General features: G+C 30.2%; 1 protein-coding gene across 1 annotated transcript in view; it reads left to right on the forward strand.

Moving 5' to 3' along the window:
* The window catches only part of LOC147072116 (metabotropic glycine receptor), a 457,878-nt gene that overhangs the window by 62,777 nt on the left and 368,242 nt on the right, over positions 1-26,859 (forward strand). Inside the window, exon 2 of the mRNA XM_085946632.1 lies at positions 26,265-26,448. Within this exon, the coding sequence (XP_085802758.1) occupies positions 26,265-26,448 (184 nt within the window). The remainder of the gene's footprint in view (positions 1-26,264; positions 26,449-26,859) is intronic.

Raw genomic sequence — 26,859 nt, forward strand, 5'->3', positions numbered from 1 at the left:
AGAATGTGAATGGTTAGTTGCTGTCTTTTCAGTCCTATTATATGGAGTAGATGGGGTAGACACCCACAGTTACGAGGATAAAATATAATAAGATTATGATAAATAATATGATAAGATTGAGGTTAAAAAAGACCAAACCAGAGAAATAAAATCAAAACAGCTTACTTTGTTCACATTGTCGGCATCCCAAGAAATAATATTAACTTCTACACATTATCATTTAAAGAAAAATCTCCGGTAAATGAGGCCTTGGTAGAGGAAGTATGTCCAGGGCTAGGCTAGACCCTGGACCTCAGAGACTGGTTTGAACTCAGTACTATATCAATATCTATAAAATTGTCGAACTCATCGCCGATATTTAATAACGGATATGGTAAAAACATAAGTAGAGATCCAGTTATGTCAATTGTATGTCGTTTTATAATTGACTAAACCGTTATTCTAAATTGTATATGTAAATTAGAAAATACATTGCGATACTTGAGCCATATTATTGATATCCTGTTTATTAAAGTACTAATTATTGGATAAAGCTTATTCGACCATTTTAGATTGACCCAATATGTATTCTTATATAAATAGTAATTACTATTAGTTCGTTATTATTTAAACCTACATCTGCACTGATTTCATATTATGTTCTTCCGAATCCGTGAATTTCCCTAAATGCAACCCGAAGATAAATATAGAATATTATAGGTTTATTAGCACGGATCTGATTAATTAACTACTCACCCATCAGCGGGTTTAATAGTAAACCGTATCAAGATAGAAGTTACTAAAGTAAATTCAATACACACCTCTACTCTGTGAAGGCCCATATGATCCTATTAGGATTGGACATAGTCGGAAAAAAAAATAATTATATTGATATTAAAAACATGCAATAAAAATCTACAAAAATTCGGAAACGTCAAAAATTGGGCGAATAAAATGTGTGAAATATTTTTTCAATAGTTTTGATTTACAGTATCATATCGATGATCGTTTTTTTATTGTATATATCAATTATTTAGATTTATAATATCATTTTTTCTACACGATATATCAGCTAAATACCGTATTTTAGAACACATTAGTGGTTTTAAAAATATACCATTTATATTATTATATTTTTACTCAGTAACAAAATATTATTCTACCGTAATTACTTTCACAATCTATTAAAAATAAGTCCTTTACGTAATTTGTCTCAATCTATATTAAAATAAATTGAGTGATGTGTAGTAATTTAGATACAAAAGAATTATTTTTCGACTCCATACTTACATTTATAGCACCCAAATTCATAAATTTTTCGTACGTATAATAATTTTCAGCGTAAAAAATAATAGTCCCTTATTTTTCTCATTAATCTTTGCAAATCTAGATGATCAAGAGTCATAGAAGGCCAAAATAAAATTGTGGGTAGTAATTGGTCAAGGCTTGGTAACAACAGTTGATTTATTGTGAAGTATTTAAAATAAAGAAATACCTAAATATAAAATGTTTGAAAAATCACAAAGCAAAATCGTTTCCGGGATCAAATAAATGTTGGGCAGTTGAGCACCCACACCCTAAAGAAATCATATTTTTGTCATAATAAGGCAACAAAACGTGAATAGCATACAGCCTTCGCCGGAATAAATGAACTACAAAATATTTTATTTTTGATTAGTGAGAAAATGGGGAGGTTCTTTTATAAAAACCGCAAACACGTTTTCACAAATACGTGCTTGAAGCCTTTATTAAATTCATGGTTAACCGTTCTCTTAAAAGTGTGTATTTATGGATATTTTAGCTAATCTCGTTGCATTACCTTTTGGAATTTTCCAATTTATTTTTTATATTTTACAAAGAAGCTTAAACATGTTTTTTTTCAAATAATTCCGAGTAACCACACCTATTAAATTAAATTATTTTTTATTATTAAATTAATAAAATGCTAAATGAGCTCAATGTTTGTTAGGTTTTAATGTTTTTTTTTCAATTGGTTTAATTATAAATTCCCGATGCGTGATATCGCATTATGGAAATTGCGTGACGTCTACCAATACATGTGCAAATATCGCTATGCGCGAATTTACTTGCTAGCTACTGTATTGAGTGCGTTGTCCATTAATAATGTCATTGACTATTTCTTTTATTCGGCGAATAATTCACAAGATTTAAGAATGTACTATTCTAATTATTGAACATGCATAATTCTGAAAACACTTATGAGAAAATATGGCCAATAGACAAATCTTTTTCGATAAAGTAAGACACCCGGCAGGAATCAAACCTACCTATCTTGGGTCCCGCGCCCTGTGCATTACCACTATACTACGACTGCCATGTTTAATTACGACAAATTTTAACTATTTCAATATTACAAATATTATTTATTATATACCGCCAAAATAATACAATATCAAGTGTTTTTTTTTTGTAAATTTTATATAGTATTGTTTGTAAATGTTGCGTAGATTTGGAGAAATCATACACGACAGAGGTGAAACATTTTTTTTTTATATGCATTCTCGGAAAACCTCTCATCTACTTTTAGAAGTTTGCTTATATTTAAAAGCTTCATTTACATACTTGCTTTCGAATATTTTGCGACTGATTTCACTAGTCAGAAAAAACAATAATCTAAACAATATTTGGAATAATTAAATAAAAAGTATTTTACTGGCATAAGAGCGTGTTACGTGTGTCATCGAAAAACGACGAGTTGTTCGTTTTTTGTTCAAGTTTATACGTTACACACTTGTGAGGTTCGCCTATCCCCGAATCCCCGTTCGCCGAATAAAAAGTTTGACTTCCAAAAATTATACCCATCAATTATCTTATGTAATTTATTTGCTTCTGTGTAACCGAATACGTTTATAAAAAATACAGAATTCTATGGTCATTTACATTATATTAATTATAATAATACTATATTATAAACTCATATTATATTCCGAAATATAAAAATTATTTTCAACCACACGTATGTTTAATAATTAATACCTACTTATTTTATATACCAGGTAACTTGATAAATAATTTTGTGGTTTCGGGGTAAAAGTGCTTAAGTCAGTTTGGTTACAGCTGAGATAATCGGTTTTGAAATAAATCACAGAAAGCTGAAACTTCCAATTCAAACTTCATGAAACTTCAAATTTTTAAATAATTTCTTCACTCTTCTACTTATTTTTTGTATCGGATTTATTATTTTATTAAAATCCAAAAAAATATATATTCATTTTTTTCAAACTAAAGGGTTACAAAATGTTGTATGAAACATAATTTCAGACAAACGCCTTCCTTTGGCGTGTTGCCATTTTTTGGCAAAGTTTTCCATCGTATTAAAGAACATTAAAATTGTTTCTTTATTTATTCGATAACTGTTCGAATATTCTCTGTATCTTACCGTTTGTCGATTATGAGCATTGGCCTTTAACTTCACGTATTTCCAAAGGAAAGTTCTAACGTTGATTAATTACACGATTTAGGTGACTAATTTATTTAACTTGTCGGATTGAATTTTGTAAGGTTATAAAGCAGAGCTATAGATATAATAATTTTAGAATACCTATATGTAATTGTAAACTTGTTCATGTAAACATTCAAAAATGAATTTTCAACGTACGGAACACAATCAAGCATTTAATTTACATCAATAATTTGTCAAAATAATCACAATGACGAAGTTTGCGTTGGCGTAAAAATAATTAAAGTCAAATCTAACCCACCCACCGCAAAGCAGATATTAATATAATTTGCTATTGACCGTTGGTTTTTGGGTTCGGGTACAAATTTTGACGTATGCAGTTGACTGCATCAAAGTCCATCTTGAGCTATTAAATCGGAAATATATGGCAATACAGTATTGAGATCAAATTCATGTCTAAATAAAACACTTAAAGTATCAAGTCGTTTCTATCAAATTATTGTTCTTTTGAATCTAATAAAATTGGAATAGTACTGTCTGCAGTGCTTCATGTACAGCACGTTATTTTTTAAATCTCAATGCTACACGGCCATCTCTTTCTGGTAAGATAGCTCACAGTAAAATATGCTACGGCAAAATTTTATACGTACAATTTATCTGTAACCCAGAAATATAGTCACCTGTTAGAAAAATATTGTTACTGCATGGTACTCAAGCCCGTATCCATTGTATTCAGGCCAGCGTACTTTACTGTTATTCCAAAGTATGTATATTCAATAACTCACTAATTACTATATTTTTAAATCTTGTGAAGTTTAATTAAATTAATATAATATTATATTGGTCGTACGTGCCGTTACATCAATTTTAAAATCCGTCTGCTTTCTAAAGGATATGTTGACTCACTCTCTCTTTACTTTGGCGACATGCACGTATGTGGATGTTTAAGTCTGTAAACCTCATACACACATATCTGAGTACGATCTGTTTAAAATTGTTTTCGTAGGAAAACGAGCCATTTACCGCAGCATGATTCAAATTCCTATCCTCCTTAAAGTCCCATGTCCTTTGCTAACGTTTACAAATAGCTGAGGTCAAATATCCTTCCTCCCGATGATTGTCAGATGGCTTGTTTCGGACACGTGTGAAGAGGGTTTGCCGATTATATTGACACTTTTTTAAGATATCCCTTCCAATCGCTCTGTTTGATCACATCAGATTTTCAGCATCTTTTTACCATTATGGCTTAAGGCTCGTATAAACAAATTTCAAATATAATCATGTGATTTAAAGCGGATATGTAATTTACTCATACATTTAAATTATGCATATGGTTAAAAAAGACAAACATTTTCTAAGTATTTACCATATAATAATTTTATCTTAGAGCTTTAAGCTTCAGTGCCATAAAAATAAACTTTTCCGATATAATCATTTGGATACATATTATGTAATAAAATAATATATATATGATAATCTTTCTTATATATTCCGTAACGAGAAGATGTGTTTTTTCTGAGAGCGGATATTGATACCAACACAGATTAGAATATATTATTGAGATATACTTAATTTATTATTTTTGGGATAAAATTAGAAAGAAACGCGCCGTGATAATATTTTACTAAGCTTTCTCCATATTTACGCATAAACAATTACATTCAACTCGTTTGATAAAACTTGTTGTTTTTACTAAATAATATCATCTCTGTCAAGTACCTACTTCCATTTTATTGATTTAACTGTGGTAGAACATTATTATGACGGTTTTGAAGCAAAGTTGTTTTTGTTAATTCTTCTTTCATGTTATTTACATTGACAGCGTATTCTGACAATAAACTCATCTACGGAACGATCGACTAAAACCGTTCCGAAGACGAGTTTATAGCCCGAAACAATTGTCAACGTAAATGACTCAATTAAAGTAGAATTAACAAAAATAACTCGGTTTCAAACCAATTAAGTACTTATATTTTATTTTAGTATAACGAAACCATTCTAACACAATCACTGCTGAAGTTTTAATTACAGTTTAATTACCACATTTAAATAACACGTTAATTATATCGAATGACCAACTGCTCCAAGCCGCGCCACTCCACTAACTGAGTTAAAACATTATTTTATTCAGAAAATTAATACTATCATCGACTAAATTTAAAATTTGTATACTACTCTATAAGAATCAATTTTGGCGACGCATCTTTTCACATCTTCAGACTGTATGTATATATCTATCTATTATAAATATATAATTTACGCAGGGTTGAGTTACATAATACTTCTATTAGATGTTTAAATAATCTATTAATATGTAATGTAATATATTTGTCACGAATATTATTTGTCAGTTGCATATTTCACACACACAAATACTCACATATCATAATATTTGGTGTAATATCCCAATGTGACCCCTAATCTCCTGAAGCCATCCTTCCCAATTTGGATTACTCTCACAAAATCCTTCTCCTAACCAGGACACTGAGCGTGACTGAACGTGACCCACGCCATCCAATGACCCCATTTTGTGTCTTCCAACTCCTCCACCAAGACAGCTTCACATGAAATAAAAACAAGACCACGCATTTTAGATTGGAGATTTTGATACTTTGGATTACCGTAGGTTCTAAATATTTCTCGTAGATCTTCTGTTTGTGACAAATATCGCTCTCAGTATCTTTCTCTCAAATATCAAAAATCTGGTTTCAGACTCATTACCAGCAGTAAAGTTGGTGTTGATCCAACCATCTTATTTGTAAATTAGAACCGGCCTTAGTAGAGTTCTGGATTTTTCTGATTCTGATATATTTATTACTTAGGAATTTTAGGATGTTTGATGACAACAATGTTATAATACCTACCTAAAACTTCTCTACTGATTTATATGTCCATATTTTTGTTATATAAGTGAAGATAATTCAAAATATTATACCAATATCCCCATTAAAATTAAAATATAACAATATAGAATTCGAAGGTACCAAAAATCAAAACCAGGTTGCAAGAAAAGCATATAAAATGTTCATTATTTAGAATTTATTATTAATTGATGTGTTACAAAATACGTACCCACTAATTAATATCAGTGGTTTTGTTGATTTCGAGAACGATTTTTTATGACTAATCATGAAAACTAAACGATAAAAAAATCTATTTTACAACGTTTTTCTTAGGTCATATTCTTATTTGTCTAGTGGTTGTTTGTCCGGTACAAATCTTGCAATCGATTTTTAACTAACTTCCCGACTAGCTAGACATTTGATATTTTTAGAATATATCAGAACACGGTGCCAATGCACTTTTAGCCATCTTTAAGTAGAATTGAATTCATTTTTAGTTAATTCTGTTTTGTATGAAAAGTTATTTCGATACCATTATTGGTTGCTAGGGGGTCCTAGCAACTGAATTATTAAATAATATATACATGCGTTACTATGGAAATTAATATGAAATGACATTTCATTATTCAGTATTTCTATCAAGTACAAATTTTTTTGATCTTTTAACCTAGTCAAGTTAAGTTTATATGATTCAACAGAAAATTTAAAAACGTTGTATATAAAAAGTTCTTTTTATCTTGTAATTATTAGTTATCTTTTTCCTTTGTTTTTCCTTTTAAAATACGCAAAATCAATATTCTTTCATCTGTTATTTATTTTGTTTCATCATATTTTATTATTCTAGTAAATACACTACTAGTTAGTTGATTGACATATTATCATTATACTTTATGGATAATAATTGGCTCCGCCCGATGCTTTATACACATTGTGATAAGTTTTTCTATATCAAAAGTTATTTTTCTTATTTCATGACCAACTTCATCAAATACATGCGTAGATATAATACATAATACGCATTTAGTTTGTTAAGTAGTAGGAAAAAATCTAATAATGTGTCAAAGCATTAATCAAACTTTTATCATCAATCATTTTTGTATTTAACAATATTTCTTATGGTTTAATCGACAGTGCTTTACTAGAAATATATATGTATTGCTATTCTGTATGTCATTATAAGAAATAATTTTTAAGATAATTGATAATTAGCACTTTACTTATGTGATAAATTCCAAAATCGTATTCGTTTCAAAATATTTGATTTAGATTAGGCATGTCCAGTACGTGAAAGTCGTTTTAAAATAACAATGAAAAAGCTTGCATGATCTAATTATATTACTTGATTAGTATTATAACAGTCACAGACTGCCGCAGGAGTCGAAGAAAGAGAAGTTGTGAATCATCGCGCTTTAAGTTGAGGTATAGTTTCTCCTTACCATCACACAGTTCGATGTTGAATAAAATTTGTGCCCAGAGTTAGGCCAAAACCTATTTTTTTCTTGACAAATGAGGTAAATTAAGTATTGTAAAAGACAAATATTGTTGTTGTTTTATATGTGACGCCTCAATATTCTCAGCCAAATATAATACGTTTGTTCAAGTTGAAAAATGATAGTGTGATAGACTACTGCACAGTTTTGATACTGGACAGAACTCACAGCATACATGAAATTCGCATGTCTCAAGTAGATTATTATTAGATTCTCTCTATCAAATTCAAATTTTTTTCAATACTTTATCCATTCTTCTTATTCCTCGTATTACACTCCAAAAATTTTAGCGTAGTATGTCTAACAAATCTATATGATATTTTTTTGTTTATTATTATTATACCGCATCTTATTATAAACATATGCTCAATTTTAATGTGTGCAAAACTTTTTCTAGTGACTTGTCAAACAAGAGCATTTAATTAATAAACTTTTTACTTATACTAGGTACCAACGAATAATCAATGAACGTGTATACACTAAAGCTGGAATATAAGTACTTAAGGTAAATGATATATTTATATTGTTGTATTTATTTAATAAAACGCAATTTTAATAGTACTTATTCCATTTTAATTAATATATTAGGACCGGTTTCGTCTACCTCAGTGGGACATTTTCAACTGAATACATTTTTTTAATACAATATTTATCAAACAAAATTCAAAGCGATAGAAATAATATAACAATAGGTACATAATAATTATCCGTCCAATAATACCTTCCCAATAACAGACTAATTTAAAACTAATGAGGTTGGACATTAATATTTCAAACTACGTCAGGGGCATTAAACAAATTATTTAAAATATTAACAAACCACAAAATATGAAACAATCTACACTTACAATAACATTAATATCAACAGATAATTATGATTAGTCAAAATTTACAATAAAAATTTAATAAAAAATAAAATAAAACAATATTATCAATTGAAGTGAGATCGAATAAAAAACAAATACAACCAAAATATGAGTCAAAATTAAATAAAAATTAAAATAATAAATAATGTACAATATATAAAGTTATGTTATGACAATCCCAAATATTAAATAGGGTATAATAATGGAGAAGACACAAAATATAATTGATCATTTAACAAAATGGCTAAGTGATAGATGAAGCCAGTGTTAAAAAACGCTGGGTTAAATTATGTTTCTTAGGGAGAGTGTCTGAGAATATTTCAAGAAAAATAGATAAAAAACTTTTCAATGTAACATTTTATAACACACAAAATTTAAATTCAATACTGGTGAATACTAAAGATAGATTAGATAAACTTAACCAAAGTGGAATTTATCTATTAAGTTGTGACTCTTGTGATGCCAAATATGTTGGACAAACGGGACGTTCTTTTAATACTAGGATCAAAGAACATTTAGCCTGTGCCAAAAATGGTAATGAATCTTCAGCTTTTGGAAATCATTTAAGTTTAAATAATCACTCTTTTAATATCAGTAAAAAATTTAAAATCCTGCATTTGAATGAGAAATCTATAAAATTGGATAAACAGGAAATCCTAGAAATTAATAGGTATAAATTTTTGCCCAATTCTTATTTGTTAAATGATCAATTATATTTTGTATCTTCTCCATTATTATACCCTTTTTAATATTTGGGATTGTCATAACATAACTTTATATATTGTACATTATTTATTATTTTAATTTTAATTTAATTTTGACTCATATTTTGGTTGTATTTGTTTTTTATTCCATCTCACTTCAATTGATAATATTGTCTTATTTTATTTTTTATTAAATTTTTATTGTAAATTTTGACTAATCATAATTATTTGTTGATATTAATGTTATTGTAAGTGTAGATTGTTTCATATTTTGTGGTTTGTTAATATTTTAAATAATTTGTTTAATGCCCCTGACGTAGTTTGAAATATTAATGTCCAACCTCATTAGTTTTAAATTAGTCTGTTATTGGGAAGGTATTATTGGACGGATAATTATTATGTACCTATTGTTATATTATTTCTATCGCTTTGAATTTTGTTTGATAAATATTGTTTTAAAAAAATGTATTCAGTTGAAAATGTCCCACTGAGGCGGACGAAACCGGTCCTAATATATTAATTAAAGTGGAATAAGTACTATAAAAAATTGCGTTTTATTAAATAAAAACAACAATACAATGCAGTTCCACCATGAATTGACAGTTAACAAAATAAAAGAGATATATTTATAGATATACTATTGACAACATTCGATATCCGCCAGCATGTCTATTCTTCAAACGATCAAATGTCAAGAAGGTATGTTCCGTAATTTGTGATTTATAATTACTTTAAGAAAATTTTGTTTTTAAATGGAAAAGAGTTAATCAAATCAAATATAAATATGATTCAGTTATATTATACAAGTCTATCTACATTATCATTTTAAAACATTCACTTGAGTGGCGTTCATTATTATTGAAACGTAAAAGCGATGACAGATCATATCATTTTTTTATTATCTTCGTATAGAGTTAGTATATAAGTAAGATGCACTTTATCAACTATTCCATTTACAACATTAAACCCCTTGCCACCTTATCGAAATTGTATCACTTGAAAAGCGAGTCCTTTAAGATATTTTTTCAAATCTTCAAACAGTTCATATCATCAACATCTTCAGATCGCAGCTTGCGCCTTTATCAACATGCGCACCTGCCGATTCTTAAAAGAGCAGCATGCTTGATGTAACATTTCCACGATTTCTTCCCTTGATAAAACTACTATTGTTAGTACCTTACCTAGTTATTCTGTTCTCTTTCATATTATGTTTATCGCGTAAGGTATGAACTCCGTGAAAAAGGTCTCTTCTTATCCCAAAATACACTTGTCATAATCTTGCTAGCAGATTTTCCATCTTAAATTATTCAGTGATGGCGAAATCTCATGCTTACACAGAATATACTCAATTATAAGATATATTATTATGTACCTACTTATTATGTTCTAGTCACCAAAAAATACTGGGTCTTCACTTTGTAGTTTCAAGTTCCCCTGCATCATCACCATCTAGTAACTCTGAAATGTATACAACATTCTTCCATATATATACCTCTCTTTTTTCAAATTTTATCTGATGTTGCTTTCACGTATTTCTAAGTTGAAGTGTCCCATTTAATCGACATTTAATCGGACTAACATGTAATGTAATAGTTTGAAAAACAGAATTTTTGTAAATTAATGTTCATTCATTTGTCCTTTTATGCTTTTTTCCCTCTTCTTAGTAATACATTTTACCACTGAACGGTATTACAAACTACTTAGAGTTACACATAAATACGCTTGCTATATTGTTACTTTGATTTATCAAATATGCTCGATCTCACTTACTTTGTATTGCCTCAAGACACGTCCTAATATGCATATATTTTAATATTTATTTTCTTTCATACTTGGGTAGATAATAGAATAAATACCTCATAAAAATCCCAACGAGTTCTATATGTAAAGACCACGATGGATACTCAAATGACGTGAACATCATATAAACAATCCAATATTTATGTTGGTCAACATTAGATTGGAAGATACACAGCAGAGACTAATGGTACCAAGATCCACTATATTCCGAGCGCGGCACAAAACTGTGAAATCATAGTGCTAGCTATCGCTTATACTTTGAATGTAATATTGTAAATTATTTGTAGAAAATAATGATTATTTTACATAAAGAATGGTAATACATTAATTAATATGAACGAAATGTGCAATCGAAAATCTTCATTTACTAGTTACCATATTGCATTTGAAGTTACACAATAACGGGCGCTAATATTGGACCTCGCCATTTAGTATCACAACTTGACTATTATTATAGACTATCTTGCAAGATAACGCATCTATATAATACATATTATGTACAGTATTGTGTAAATAAATGACATGCAGCTAATTTAATAATTAGACTTGGTAACCTTTTTTCGCTTTGTATGGATAAATGGATTTTCTTCGATGTCTTCACTTTACTGTATTGTATTAAATTGTATTTTATTATCTGAGATTATCGTATTTAAAATGATGTATCCATAGTCAATTTGTTTTGCGTGGAAGCAGTTAACATTGTATTTCGTTTCATCGACTCAAATTTATAAAGGAATGTAATTTTTCTCGTTATAAAATAATAAGTAGGTACATATTATTATATCTTACATTTTTTTATTTTCTATTCATTTTTTTTTTAAATAAGAGTCTACTTAAATAACATCATTTCAAAGAACAACATATAAAGAAGGTCGTTCTGTGAAAAATGTACGCTGAGTGATGTTATATCCGGAAAAGTGTACGTACTGAAGAGTAATATTTGTCGTCTTCAAAAACATTTATCAGAAAATATACAGATTATTGTGTGGCATAGAAAAGCTAGTAAGTTAAACAACTTCAACACATATAGCTGTTAGCTTTTCCATGATTATATAATACTATTGAAATATAGGATATGTTAAAATATATTCGAAAATACATTATGTAAATATAATTATTAGACATTTATTTCTCACATGTGTAAGTAATAAATCGAGTACTCCATGAACTCAATAAAGTTTTTTATTTATAAATAAATGTACGGATTCTGTCTCTATGATAATAAAAATGATTAAGTTTCTCCCATACGTTTTTGTCTGCATGTGCTGTCAATACAATTCATTTCAATCCGTTTTTTTTCTTTTAAAACATTTATTTTTACTTATTCGTTGGTTGATTTTCGTACTTGCAAATATGAATTTTCATTTTCTCACCTACGTCACTCGTAACTCTGTGGTTTTCAAGATAGCAGAAAGGGTGTGGTGTTTTATGACGATGTCTATCCTGTGGCCAACCTATTTGGTGACATTAAGATTAATATATATATTTTTGTGAATGATTTAATGTTTGTGGAACTATTATGTTTGGTGTATAAATTTAATAATTCAGTGTATTTAAAATACATCATAAAACATTGAAAAAAATTCTAGTAGGCCAAGTTAAACACAAATCTCGCATCTTTCCACTATCCTGCTCACTACTCTAGTCCTTATCGACATCCATATGACTCTTGGGAATTAAATCTAATACATAATAATATGGTTTTGAAAATATTCCGAACTTCCGAGCGACTGACTTTTCCAGTGTCTCACTTTTTCTACGCTTTTTCAAGTATGTTTTTTTAAATTATTTTTAAATTATGTATGTTTAATAGGAAAAAAATCATATCGGTTCTTAAAAATCATTCAAGATTGAATATAATAATAATTTCGTTGCTAATAAGTTTATGTGGTCAAACTATCATTATATTTTATTTTAAGTATAGTCTTTAAGCTTCTCCATATAAGTTTTAAGCTTAAGTATATACTCAAAATTAAAGCAAAAAACTAAAACAATATAAAGTATGTAAGTTTCGAATGTTCGTATTTTTTCATACAAAATATTATAAGCCGTATGTATTCCTTATGAAAATAAATAAATACCTATATGAATTGGAGCCCGGAAGTTTAATCATTTTTGGTTCGACTTTATTGCAATAATATGGATGTAGGAGTATTTTTTTCATTACAGCAACTTATATTGTTGTATTATTTATCTAAGTATGTTATATTGCTAGATAAATAAAATATTGAGTGTAAAAATAAATAAAATCAAAACTCATGTTTTTCCAATAAACTAGATACGAAAATAATATTAGATTCAGAGGTATCGAATTATAAAACAATAATATTATGATACGAATTTTTGAAGCATCAATATTAAATATTGTATTTGTCCTATAAAATGATAATAATTTTAAATAAATATTATTATTTCTTTTCTCTACGATATTACCACTAATTGTGTTTCATAATTCAGTTTAGCGATGTTGGTAATGGAGTTACTCGTAATTATCATTGAGGAACCAGTAAAGGTAATCATACATTTAATATTTGAATTGAACATGATATCGGGGCATTTTATTTGGAAAAATGGTTAGAATTATTTCAAAAAGAAAAAAAATCATAAATTAATGATTTTGTATCTGCAAAATAAATCATTAGAAAATATTTTCTTATATTATATTAAAAACATCAACACAACATCTTATTAACCAAACAACGGTACAAAAATCTAAGTTTCGTAAATGAATAATGCTGAATATTTAATGAAAAATCATTTTTTAAAGTGGGCATGGTATCTTTTAAAAAATATAATGGACATATTCCTCATATTTCTACTTTTTCAAAGCGGTGTTTAGTAAAATTTCTGATTCTGTTATAAAACTCTTTACTAGCCCAGGTCACGATTTACAAATAACAAAAAAGTACCTATCTAATTTAAAAGGTTGTATTAAAATTATTTTTCGTTGCTTTTAAAAATAATTAAAGCACGACAATGTCTTAAAATCCGATCAATTTGTTTTTATTACCTCAAAACAGTGTTCATAATTTATTAAATGAATTTTCCAAAAACTAAGCCATTGTTTTCAAGTAATACAATATACTAATTAAATTAGGACAACACGGTTAAATTGAACTATCCAAATATATAATACATACCTAAAAAAATAATTATAATTAACTCTTCTTTCTATGTCTACAAAGTAAAACTACAATCTTCCCTTAAAATTAGCATCTAATTGCCCCCCGAGTACGAGTGTCAATTTCTGAAACCTTGGGTCACGAATTTAAATCCCGCACTGGTAAATTAATATATACTTAGTATTTTTTAATTGGTGCGTATTTGGATCCAATGAATGAACTTGAGTTGAGCAAATATTCACTTCGCCCAATATCCATACTAGGGATCTCGATTAAAAAATAACTAAAAATATATATGTTAAGAAAACGACTGTTTTATATGAGAAAATAATATTGAAATATAAAAATCTGATTCCGAAAGATATATTTAAATTGGCGGATTGGAAAAGCTAAAAAAAGTTCGCAAATCTGATTTGAACGGAATATTTTCAATCGACTGCTCAGAATCTATTACAAAAAAGGTCCTTCCACACACAGGAAAAAACTTAATAATGTTCACTGTTTTTACCAAGAAAATATGGTCTCCATTTTTATTATTTGTTATCTCATATTTCACTTGTTTTTATATGTATAATTCTGGAATTTATAATTCTGTCCGAGATTGCAATTCACACTCGACATACTTAATCAGCAAAGATTATATTTTAAAATAGCATCTTATTTGGTAGTAAATATAGTATAGTTAATCATTAAAGTTCAGTACTAACCAGAATTAATAAAAACTAAGCCAGCTTGATCTCTCATATTCAGTAGGTACATATTCTATTATACATATCATATTCTATATTTACTACTATTTCTACATTTCGTATAAAAAATATTTCTTTAAATATTGTGTGATTGAAATAGTAGATATGTGGTTCTATATATTTTATTGACACCTGATTGATGACGAAAGGTAACCCAAAATAGTCACAAACGGGGTGATAAAGTTCGATAACCCGCGACATTTATTTATAAATGAACTATTTCTACGTTACAATTTGGTCTTGAAGAAGTCATGACCTTTTTTCATAACCATTAGTTTTGTGTCTGCGTGTATATGTTGGTACCCACTCTACACTAAACACGCTCATATAAAATCCACTTCACAAATTCTGTTACAAAGGAGCCGAGGGAATATTTCGGTTCGATCGTTTTTGATTCGAGTGGTTACAGAACTGTTATAAAGTTATTTATTTGTTTGTAGGAGTGAGCGCCTTTGATACACATTTTTATGAAAACTGAAGGAGCGTGATATATAAAATAAAATAATGTTTTCCCAGCCTGCCATCGAAGCTATCATGACAGTATATAGAATTTACGATAAAATTCTTCGAATTTTTCGCAATTTCTTCGTCTTTGTTTTTGGTGGATGGCAAAAATAAGAATTTCCTATCACACGTCTAACGTTTTATATATGACACATCAGATTTTGTTTAAACAAAATTTCTTCCTGTATCAGAAAATAATAATTTAGAGTATACGTGGCACTATATTATTATTATCAGTAGTAGAGCTATAAATATGCAAAGCATGCGAAAATATCGGTAACGTACCTGCTTGCATGCACAAAATATTAATTTTCTGTGCGAATATGTGATCGTTGTTTATCTCAGTATAACATCAGAGTTATAGTTCCACTGGTTCTATTATCATCAACATTAATATTGCTTCATATCTCTTTAATTTATTTCTTAGTCAAGTAAACCATTAAACTATAAAATATGTTAAATAAACAAAATAGCAATAATAATAAATTTATCATGCACACCAATATTTCAATTTAAATTTAATGCCTTAAACATATATTGAAGCTTTAAGCTCAAATGATTTTTCTAACGATTTTATCACATATTTATATTATTATTCGATATAACATTCATAATTTAGTGATATCGTTTGACAACAAAAATGCATAAATATATCCCTATCATCTTCAGGAATCAGAATTTTTGGCGTAGGCTTTCTCTATTCAGTGTGGATACTCTTCAGATCGATATAAATATATGACAGTAATCGATATAAAAATTTAATCAATAAATTGACACCTTCTTTCACTCTTAACCGGATTGCTGGATATTACTATGTTTTTTTCCTATGGTACAGAATAACAATAATATATTATTACAGTCGATATTTATAACATTTTTACAGTAGAAAATATCATCAAATTTAGCTCTATCGTTGGCCGATAAAGTGTCATAACTATAATTAGCAGCAGAATCTTTTCGATGAATATATTATGTTACCACGGTCTCAATATATTTTTGATTACACCTGCACTCTTGACGAATTAATAGAACGCCTAAATTGATACCGTTAAGCCAGTACATATATCACTACATCTAGGAAACCTAAAGAGTAAGAACATTCCTAAAAATATGCTAACATTTTATTTATTTTAAATATTGATTGGATAGCTAGCATTATATATAGTCTGGTTACCAGCCATATAAACTTAGCATGACCTGGTATTGTCGGAAAAAAGGGGTTTTTTGACTAATTCTGACTTCGTTTTGTCGCGTAAATTTGTAGATAATATTTCGTTAACCGTTATCCCCAAAGAAATTTTATTTTAATGTGAAATAAAGATCGTTAAATTTTACATAAAAAAAAATTAACATGTTTTTGGTAAGTTAAATGGTTTTACGACAATTTGATAAATTAATTTTAGCATTTAGCCGTTTTCATATACCAAATATGCTAACGTCGACAGTGAGATATACTTATCATCTTATGGTAGTGCAACCAACTCATGCGAATAAAAACTGTGATTTAGAGTAAGAAGACAACGCAGAAATTTTTGACTCGACGATTAAATGGTTAGAGGTTACCATGAATAGACTCACCCCGAACTCAAATCGTGTCGGTCTTCGTCTGAATGCGGTGAAAACCAAATCCATGTACAATGATTGAATGAATTAAGGCCAGCATTGCTTTGCGAGTTTCCGGTGTGCCAGTCGAGCCAGTTACCAAGCTTAAATATTTCGATGTAGGTACGGTTGCTATCGACAGCACTATTTTTCATTGACTGATAATCTGAATAATTATGGTAGGGTTTGTCTTCGGCGAACATAGAATCACGTTAAAGCCAACTTTGCATTATATGAGGACCAAGTTCCGTTAATCTACGCGTGTGTTCTACTTACATTCTTTTATGACTGTAAGGCATGGAATCTTACCAACGCGCAAAGCTACTAAATTTTGACCATTAAAAATCAATATTTCTGCCGAATATTACTCTAATTTGTGATCTGACATATCAATCATTGATGATGGATCGAATCAAGAAGAGGCGCTTTGTGTGGCCTGGACATGTGTTTTGGATATCGCTGAAAGTGTGACACGAAAAACTGTTAAAATTTCACGGATTCAGTAGCCATAGCCGACCTTCCTTAGTCTACAGCGGTGCCAAAACAGTGATATGTGCTATGCAAGTCTCATAAGGGGGTTGATGTAGAACGTGGCCGTAGATCGAAGGAAGTATTACCCTGTGTCAAACTGTATTTATCCTGTGGTCTAATAATTAAACATGATTCAATAAAGTAGGAGAAGCTGATATTAGTATTTTTATTAAAAATAGCACTTATATTAAATATGTCAACTAAAAATCTGTAACGTGCGATACCAAAATGATTTTCTAGGCATAAAAAGAAAAGAAAAATTTAAATTTCAATAAATAGCAAAGATCTATTAATAGTCTACCGACTTTCAAAGAGTAGCAACATTTATAATTCCGTAAACTAAACAAAATTCTCCAAAAAATACTATCGATCGATTTCGGTGGTTTATGGCTTAAATAAAACCTCAAGGAGAATGTAAAATATATTACAAAAAGCCATTCTAATATTAAGAACACAGTATAAACAGAGGTTCTAGTATAAACGTAGTTATAAATAATAATGGTGTGAAATTTTGAGCTCAATGAAGAAACAAGAGAAGGTTATCCAAATATTCGAAAATACCGTTTAAAGAAAACCAAAGGTGAGTTTTGCGAATAATTTAAGCCCAACATGGTCAATGTCATGAAGGCGCGAAGACTCAGATGGGTTGATCATTTAATTATATGCCATGGATTTAATGCTCTCCATAAAGTTTATAAAGGAACCCCTATAGTCACTCGGTCCCTGAGTCGCCCCCGGATAAGATCGGTGGATAACATTAAGAGGGACGCAGAGATTCTGAGTATAACCGACTGGAGTGAGAACTCGGAATGGAGATCCTGGTGGACGGTTGTGCAGTCGACCATGGGCTTGAATGAGCTATATTGCCAGTTTAAGTAAAGAAGTAACTATAAAATCTAGATTGGGGCTAGTATCCCAATAAGCCGTTAGTATTTTGTATAACACTACAAGAAAAGAAAATGTTTTTCAATGTTATCTATTATACATTCAAACAGTATTCCAACTGTACATAACGCTAAACCACATTAAGCGTTTTTCAATTAATTACCAAGCAAAAAAGTAACACTAGATATTAATTAATGTTACGTGAAATAAAGAAGTAACACATGTTGACATACATTGTTATTCTGACATAACATACACGTAACATCAAAAGGGTTTACTTGTAACCTTTTTCGTTTAAATGAGACGTAAATGACGTCAGCTTTTTTGCGTAGGTACGTATGAATATGTGTAGTATTATAAATTATAACATAACGTTTGTAATAAAATATAAATATCAAATATTTTTTGTATAACCAACCGAAGCAATAAAGTACACCATTTACTTACACACGAGTTAATCGCAGCTATAAAATTTGAACGCCAATAAAATCAGTCGTAACAAACACTCGCTGGTCATTTAGTGTGAAGAAAAAACAATAAATGAAAATTAAACTTTTGGCGTTTAACTGCATTTTAACTAAGGTATTTATTACCAAGTGCTTTTCATAAATACTCGTATATATATTAATAGTACACCATTACTTTTTGGCACGTGAAATTTTGATACGGCTTTTGGAAATACATAGCAGTACTTATTCATAAGAATTTAATAGGTACAATGATCAATGATGTTAAAGAAAACTTTTTTTTATAGAGGACCTCAGAATCTTTTGATTGTTGATTTGATTTTTGTATGTATATGTATCAATACTTTCGTGGCTCGAGTGTAAAGTAGTATTTTTTAAACAATTATTTACTTATACGTTTTTTTTTGTAAAATCAAACAGTAATTACTACGATAGACTCAATATATTAAAAAAACAGACTATGAAATACGAATATCGTTTTATTAATTTAAAGTAAGAGTATTTTTATTAAGTCTAGCAAACAAACTAAACTAGTTTCTGAAATTTGAGTTTGGCCATGTCACTATGTTTTATAGAAAAACTGAAACTCAATATGACATCCGCTGTTTATTTGCTTAACAACTGGCGTTTATGAGAAACTGAAATTTGATTCAGCAAATTAGATAGGAAAACATAAAAATGCTCTATCTTTTACATATTATACACATCTACTGCCTTAAACCTCATCTAAAATTTTGATTCTGTCTTTAAATTTCACAAAAAAATAAAAACAACTTTAGCGGTTTATTTTTCTAATAATTTAAAAAAAATACATTCGAAACATGTCATATTAAACAAATAAACATGTCTACTCTTTTGAATTTAATTAGGAATATAATTTAATTTGTCTATTTTCTATCATATTTTGGTAAGTTTAAATATTCTATTATTACTTTTGTTATTTATTTTATATTCAAATAAAAAAACTTTGTACATCAATAGTTGTATATATTATTATATTATTGGTTTATGTTTATGTACTTATATTGTTTAATCTTACACCTTTTGTCACATATTTTGTTTCATTCTGTCATTATTAATAATATTATTTTTCTATATAATGTATTAATTCTTTATATAATTATCAATGTAATATAATGTTTGTTTGCGACAATAAAATAGTATCAGGTAAAAATAAAAAAATATTCCAAAAATTGAAAAGTGTGAGAATCAATCTTTTAAATTCGTTTTTCTAAATATTTTAACACAATATAGGTACCTATCTCCAAAATATGTGCCTATCTTTTATGTCGTTGGTGCCCTAAACGATGTGTTGGCAATTTATATAAAGTTGTCGTTCAATATTGACATTTTCTGTAAAGTTTTCATTATTTTTTCGAATATCGGATTAATTAATAATAATTATAAAACACCATTTTATCGGAAAATATATCATTTTATAAGAAAATTTTATTTAAACTTATGCTAGAATTCATTTTTATAAAAAAACTAGCTAACCCGGCGAACTTCGTACCACCTCAGAATCAATAATCTTGTGTTAACTTATTAGCTGAATTAAAATACTCAAAATGAATTAAGTTCAATAAATGTGCAAAAATCAAATCAAAATGAAATAGATTACATAGTTTTGGTTGGTTCAGATTTCGAAGCATGATAACTACCAAGTTAATCTTCAGTTGTCAATTGTGCGGTGGCAAGCCAGGCAGATCCAATAAGTTTAAAAATTCAGTTGGATAGTTGGTTGCTTCTTCTTCGTTTATTATACAGTCGATAGATTTGAAGGAATGCATTGGACCAACGATTTGATTTTGAATTGTGGAGTTTAAGTGATCCACATCTTTGTTCTTTGCCGCAAAAATTGCTCGTTCACTCAACCAGTTGTGATTTTTGTGGTTAGCAATGACGTTCGGGAACACTTTGTAGATGAGGTCGTCCTTCGCTGAGACGAAATTTCAAAAATTCGGCGGAAACGAAATCAATTCGTTCGATTCGTCGACAGGAATACGGCAGTTACCGATAGTCATCAATTGCTTAGAGAAATCGTCGGCAGATGGATCGTTTAGCAATGCAACTCGCATGTTCGTCGTCAGCCGAAGTTTCTTCACATAGCGCCACAGAGTCTATGATTTGAGGCAAGCGGTTGATCTTGGAATGGAATGACTGGTAGTGTTTGGCAGAAATTGCCAGATAGTAGAATCATTGCGCCACCAAAACATCTTAAGTAATTGCGCAGATCTTTCAAAGTTCGATTGAGTGCTTCCAATGCGCATTTGTGCGCCATTGTGCATTCATTCCAGGTGATGATTTTACTTGCTACCAAAACTTTGGCCATTGCTGAGGTTTAACAGCAATTTCAACGCTGAATGAGCCGTTCGGCATCCTTCTAACAACGTGGCCGCTATCCCAAAAGAAGCAACTGCTACAGAAATTTCGGATCTCGCACGAACAGTGGCCAAAATCAATGTCATGAGAAATGTCTTCCCAGTTCCACCAGGCGCATCGAGGAAAAATAAACCACCATTTCCATCATCAATTGCCTTCATTAACGTATCGTACACTTCCTTCTGTTTGGGGTTCAACATTGGTACATTCGATCGAACCGATAAGTTCAATGCATCTTGATCATATTCACATTCACGTTCCAATTCTCGATTAAAAGCGTCATTCATTCCACGATCAGGCGTTGGCATTCCTAACTTGACTAACAAACTGCCGCACATGAGATAACACATGTCTTCGATCAAAAGCAAAGCCTGGTTATGTATTTCCTCATTCACTTCGAGATCGGGATTCTCTGAACTGACACAAATTCGATGTAAAATGTCTTCTGACATGTCATCCTTGTACTTGTTCCACAGCTCAGGTGGATTTGATGGGAAGCATGTCGAAATAATGATAGCAAATAATGTGCGTATCTGACTTGGAGATGCAGAAACAAATGCTTTAGCGATTGTCATGTCCCAATGAGTATCATTTTCAAGCAAATTGAGTTTTTGACATGCAGCACAAAATGTTGGGCACACTACACCATTGACAGTTCGAAGTGATTCAAATGATGTCGGCCCACGAACATTTACCAGCAACAATCGCAAGTAGAATCATTCGCCATTCTTCGGATGAACTGTGTAAATGCGACCAAGAGCATAAGTAAAATGCACATCCGGATGATCAGGAACCGCATTGCCTTGCTTCCGACGTTGAAATTTCTTCGATGAAGCGTTCCAAGTGTAATAACGTGGCATCTTAGAGTAGAACAACGTTTGTGCAAACGGATCGCTTTGGCAAATTGAAGAAAAACTGGTCAATGTTGGCGCTGGAGATATTTCAGCACGTTCAGCAACATTCGATGCGTTGAAATAAACTTGTTGACCATTCTCCAGATGCACCGCCAAATGTACAGCAGTGGAATGAAGTTCATGAATGGGGAATGAGAGAATACGCCAAATTGATTCATTGCAGCTCACATATCGACCAACTTGATAGTGCGTGATTTTATCGTTGGTATTGGTAGTTTGAACGCCAAAAACTACAATATCGCTGCCTTTGGTGACATATTTGCAGATGTATTTGATGGACTTTACTGAATTGTAATACTCCACGTTGCAATGCGCCTTGAATGTTTTGGAAAGAAGTGGCAAATACGGAACAATCCAAGTGTTGTCGACCACGATATCGTTTCCTTTCACTTTCGTTGTGATAGTTATACCGTTATCATTGGGTGATTGACGCCGATACAGTGGATAACCATCATTGGCAGTGATAGTCTCCGCCGTTAAACTTCATGGGTAACACTTGGAACACTTGCCGTCGACCATGCACGGTGATTGGGGGTTGATGGCGCCACACTGTCCATGAATCATGTAAGTAATTACAACATCATGCAGGTCTGGATCGGTTTCTGGATCAGGAATCTCGGCACATATGATGTCATCTTTTTGGTCTGGTCGAATTCTTTCGACTCACCAAATAAGAATGTGTGCATGCGGCAAGCTTCGTTTTTGTCATTCAATCGAATACATCCAGCATCGAGTATCTCCAAAGACGCGATGATTAACAATGTAGTTCATCAGCGACAGGATTTTTTGTTTAAACACACGTGCGGTGATGTCGTGCCGATCAATTGATGCTTGTCCGGGGAGTAGCAGTTGAACAATTTCTATTCATTTCGGATTTCATGTAAAGGTGATGAATAGATCTGGACGACCGTAATGACGAACATATGTCATTGCATCTTGCGCATATTCATGCATATGACGTGGGCTGCTAATGTACATCGCCGATAGAATAATCAATCGACCAACATTAGCTGCATCTCCTACGGTGCTGATTGCATCGCGTAAATGAATATACTCCTCCGATCACAGTTTGGCTTAGTTCAACCGAATGAAAGTGAGGCGCTCCGTCTCGATTTTAAGCAATCGACGAAATTGCAGCAAATAGTTGTCAGCATTTTGACAAATCATCAAATGATAAACACTGGAAAATTAATCACATAATTCAAAATTACATATTGAAGCAGTTATCGATGCACACACAATCACAAATTTGATAACCTCACAAAGTGAACATCTTCGAAGGCAACTTACCGTTTGAAAATCACGATTGAAATAGCTATTTGCGCACCTAGCTGGTAATCGGCTCGATTATTCACGTAGATCGATTGTCGAATGAAGTTCGAATGATGGTTTTTGAAATTGGTAGGTAAATAATGAGCAATACTAGCAATGAGATCATGTAATTTTATCCTTGGCTTTATTTTTGGACGCTGTCGAAGAAGTAAAAAAGATTCAGGCAGGACAACTTCCTCCAAAATTCGCCGGAGTATACAACAAAGTCTTTCGGGATTATCTGAGGCTGAACTGAATCAACTGTCAAATGATAGATAATGCACACAACGCCTTTCATTTGTTTGTTTGTTTCTTGTTTATTCTTTCTGTCATGTATCGTTGTATATGGATTTATTTTTTTTGTGATTTTCTTTTATTTTCGATTGCGCGTTCATTGTTCAAAATGTCAAAATGTATGAGAAAAATAATTTTCTTCATAATTTTTTTTCCCGTAAAATTTTTCGAAGTTTTAATGGTTATTCTGCTATTCGGGGCTGAGACAAATCCAACAATGCAAAGATCGTAAAAATCAGTCCAGCCGTTCTCGAGTTATAAATGGTGAACTAACCCGACTTTCTTTTGTATATATAGATATTATTTTTTTACAAAAATATTTTTTTTCATTTATTTAACGTATCACTTTACACATTATTTCATTTATAATATTAAAGATTTTAGACCAAATCTTAAAACAGCTGTGATTTTTTACGGTGTATTTCAAAAGGTTACATAAAACCTAGTAAAATTAAGTTTAATATGGTTCTATTTACAAAGACTTTTAAAAATTTAGTGACTCATATATCAGATTGTTTTAATCTTGTATAACAAATAATACGTTTAATCAATAAACACACAATTATAATTATATTCTTATTGTTTTTTTTATAAAATTTAACCTGTCATTATTTCAAAAAATATTTGTAAATACGAATATCAATAAAGTCATTAAGAAATAGTGATTTAATATTAGGAAAACATCTTTTATGATAAAAACGTTTTAGAGGATAACACACATTTTAGAGTTATGCCTTTTTGGAAAAAATTTTTAAAATATACCAATCAATCGATGAATTGAATAAAAGCATTTTGGCTAAATCAAAAAACAGCTGTGACTGTTGATCATCTAGTAAAAATGGAATGAATTTATGGAAATCCAAAATAGTAAAAATTTGCATTGAAAAGTCACAATATAATATAGCTATAGGAAAATACAACAGTAAAATAATCTGATGGTGTGTTCATTGAAAACATTATATAAAATGAGCATTGTGGTGAACAATCAATCAATATTCATATGTTAGTAGAAAATGTGTCCATCAAAAAATACTTTAAATGAAAATAATTACTTAGAAAATCTAATAAAATACAGTGTTTTCTACACAATAAAAACATATTAAGTACCAATCTAAAATATTTAAAACGATTCAATTGTGTTAAATTATTTGTAATTCGTTTGCATGCATTTGTAATCATATGACGTACGTTACATTCTTTATAGAATTGTCTGCTACTCTACCATGTCAATGAGTTCTAAATATGACTTAAATATATAATATTAATATTTCAATGGCAAATAATTAAATAACAAAGGCAGGTTTAATAATAAAATGAATAGTCACCGGACGTATATATTATATTATAGGTACCAACATGATTTACTTTGTTAACGCCAATTTGAAATCGCGTGTATTCATAGTATCAATAATCTTATTTTTCTTATTAGTATACCTATATAATATTAGACTAATTACATTATTATACATATTATGTGCCTAATGATAATGGCAGTCCATTTTATTGGCAACAGTAAATGATTCGCTTATTATTGCCTACAGCCGACTTTTTGCATAGGCTAACATTAATTTGTAATTCAAATTTTCTTCGAGCTTACTCACTAAGTTCAGCCTTTTTCTTGTAAGGAAATATTAATTTTTAAGTACTCACAGTATTTTTATGGAAAAATTATCAATAAGTACTTCAGAGTGATCTTTCCTAAGTTTAAAAAAATATTTAATAGGCAAAAAAAATCACAAAAATATGTACCTATTTAGAATAAATTATATGTTTTAAAAAATATTTGCTTACCACACTATTACGAATGAGTTCATCGACGTTTATCGTATTAAGGCATGTTTACACGGGCTTACTACTAATCATAGCACATACAAAAAAAGACGTATACTCCTGCTCGTGTTCTTGTTTCTTACTAAACACTCTAGTTGGACAGATTACACGTTGTGACTACGAGTGGAATTATTAGTGCGAGTAGTGAGTGGATTAGTACTATGCCCGTATATACAAACCTTTAAAGAGCGTTGTAGTTTTGTATATGTTATTAAAATGCTCCAAAACTTTTCTCTGTCTGAATAAATAATGTAATTGGACAATACTAATACCACAATTTTCGAATTATTATATTAGTGTAATTAGTAATATTGCCTATTGTAAGACACGTCAAAATAAAAACACTTTAAATATATATAATAAAACTTATATTTTAATTTCTATTCAACTGTAAGTTTGCTTCTAGTAAGGCGTACGTTATTCTACTTAAAAAAATGTGCTTTGTTTGAATAACCCAGAGATAAAAAATCCGTTTGCCGCATCATATTATAGTGTTCAATAATTTTGACTAAAGCATATTATTTACAAATGATATTATATTATAAAGCGTATGAATTCTTTTTCTTTCAGGTTTCAACACGTATACTTACAACGAGAGCGCCCACACTGACCGAGTGGCCGATGAAATTCTCTCAGTTACATACGATGACGGAAAATGGTCGAAACCTTATTACGATTGTGGTGGTGGAAACATATGGATGCTGACATACACGGTTCCCTTTTTTGGGCACGCCAACGATACCTACTTTTTCAAGTAAGTCAAAAACATTTATCTTATGGGCCGCACCGTCTTTTTCATTGCGCCTTATCGCTTTAAGTCGAGTCTGGGTCTTTTTCCATCCAAAATTAGTTCTCAAGCTTGGTTTTTCTCTCACTTTTACTTTATGCCTGAATAGTTTATAGCTTAAGTCAAGCACAGCGCTCTTAAATAGAGAAAATTCAAATGTACCCCTATAAAAGCTATTTAAAACGTAAAAAATCTAAATCACTATACTTGCTCCATAACACTGCATATAAAAAGCCGCAGTGTAAAAATGTTCTTTACGCGACCTGTGCAAGAGGATTAATTTGTATCCATTAATTCAACCTATTCGGACAATTTCCTGCACCAAAACACACAAATTGAGAGAAAAAAACACACATAATATATATATAATATTAATTG

The sequence above is a fragment of the Rhyacophila brunnea genome, unplaced genomic scaffold (genome assembly GCF_057557595.1).
Source record: "Rhyacophila brunnea isolate RB1 unplaced genomic scaffold, BYU_Rbru_1.0 scaffold_2, whole genome shotgun sequence".
Taxonomy (NCBI): Eukaryota; Metazoa; Arthropoda; class Insecta; order Trichoptera; family Rhyacophilidae; genus Rhyacophila; species Rhyacophila brunnea.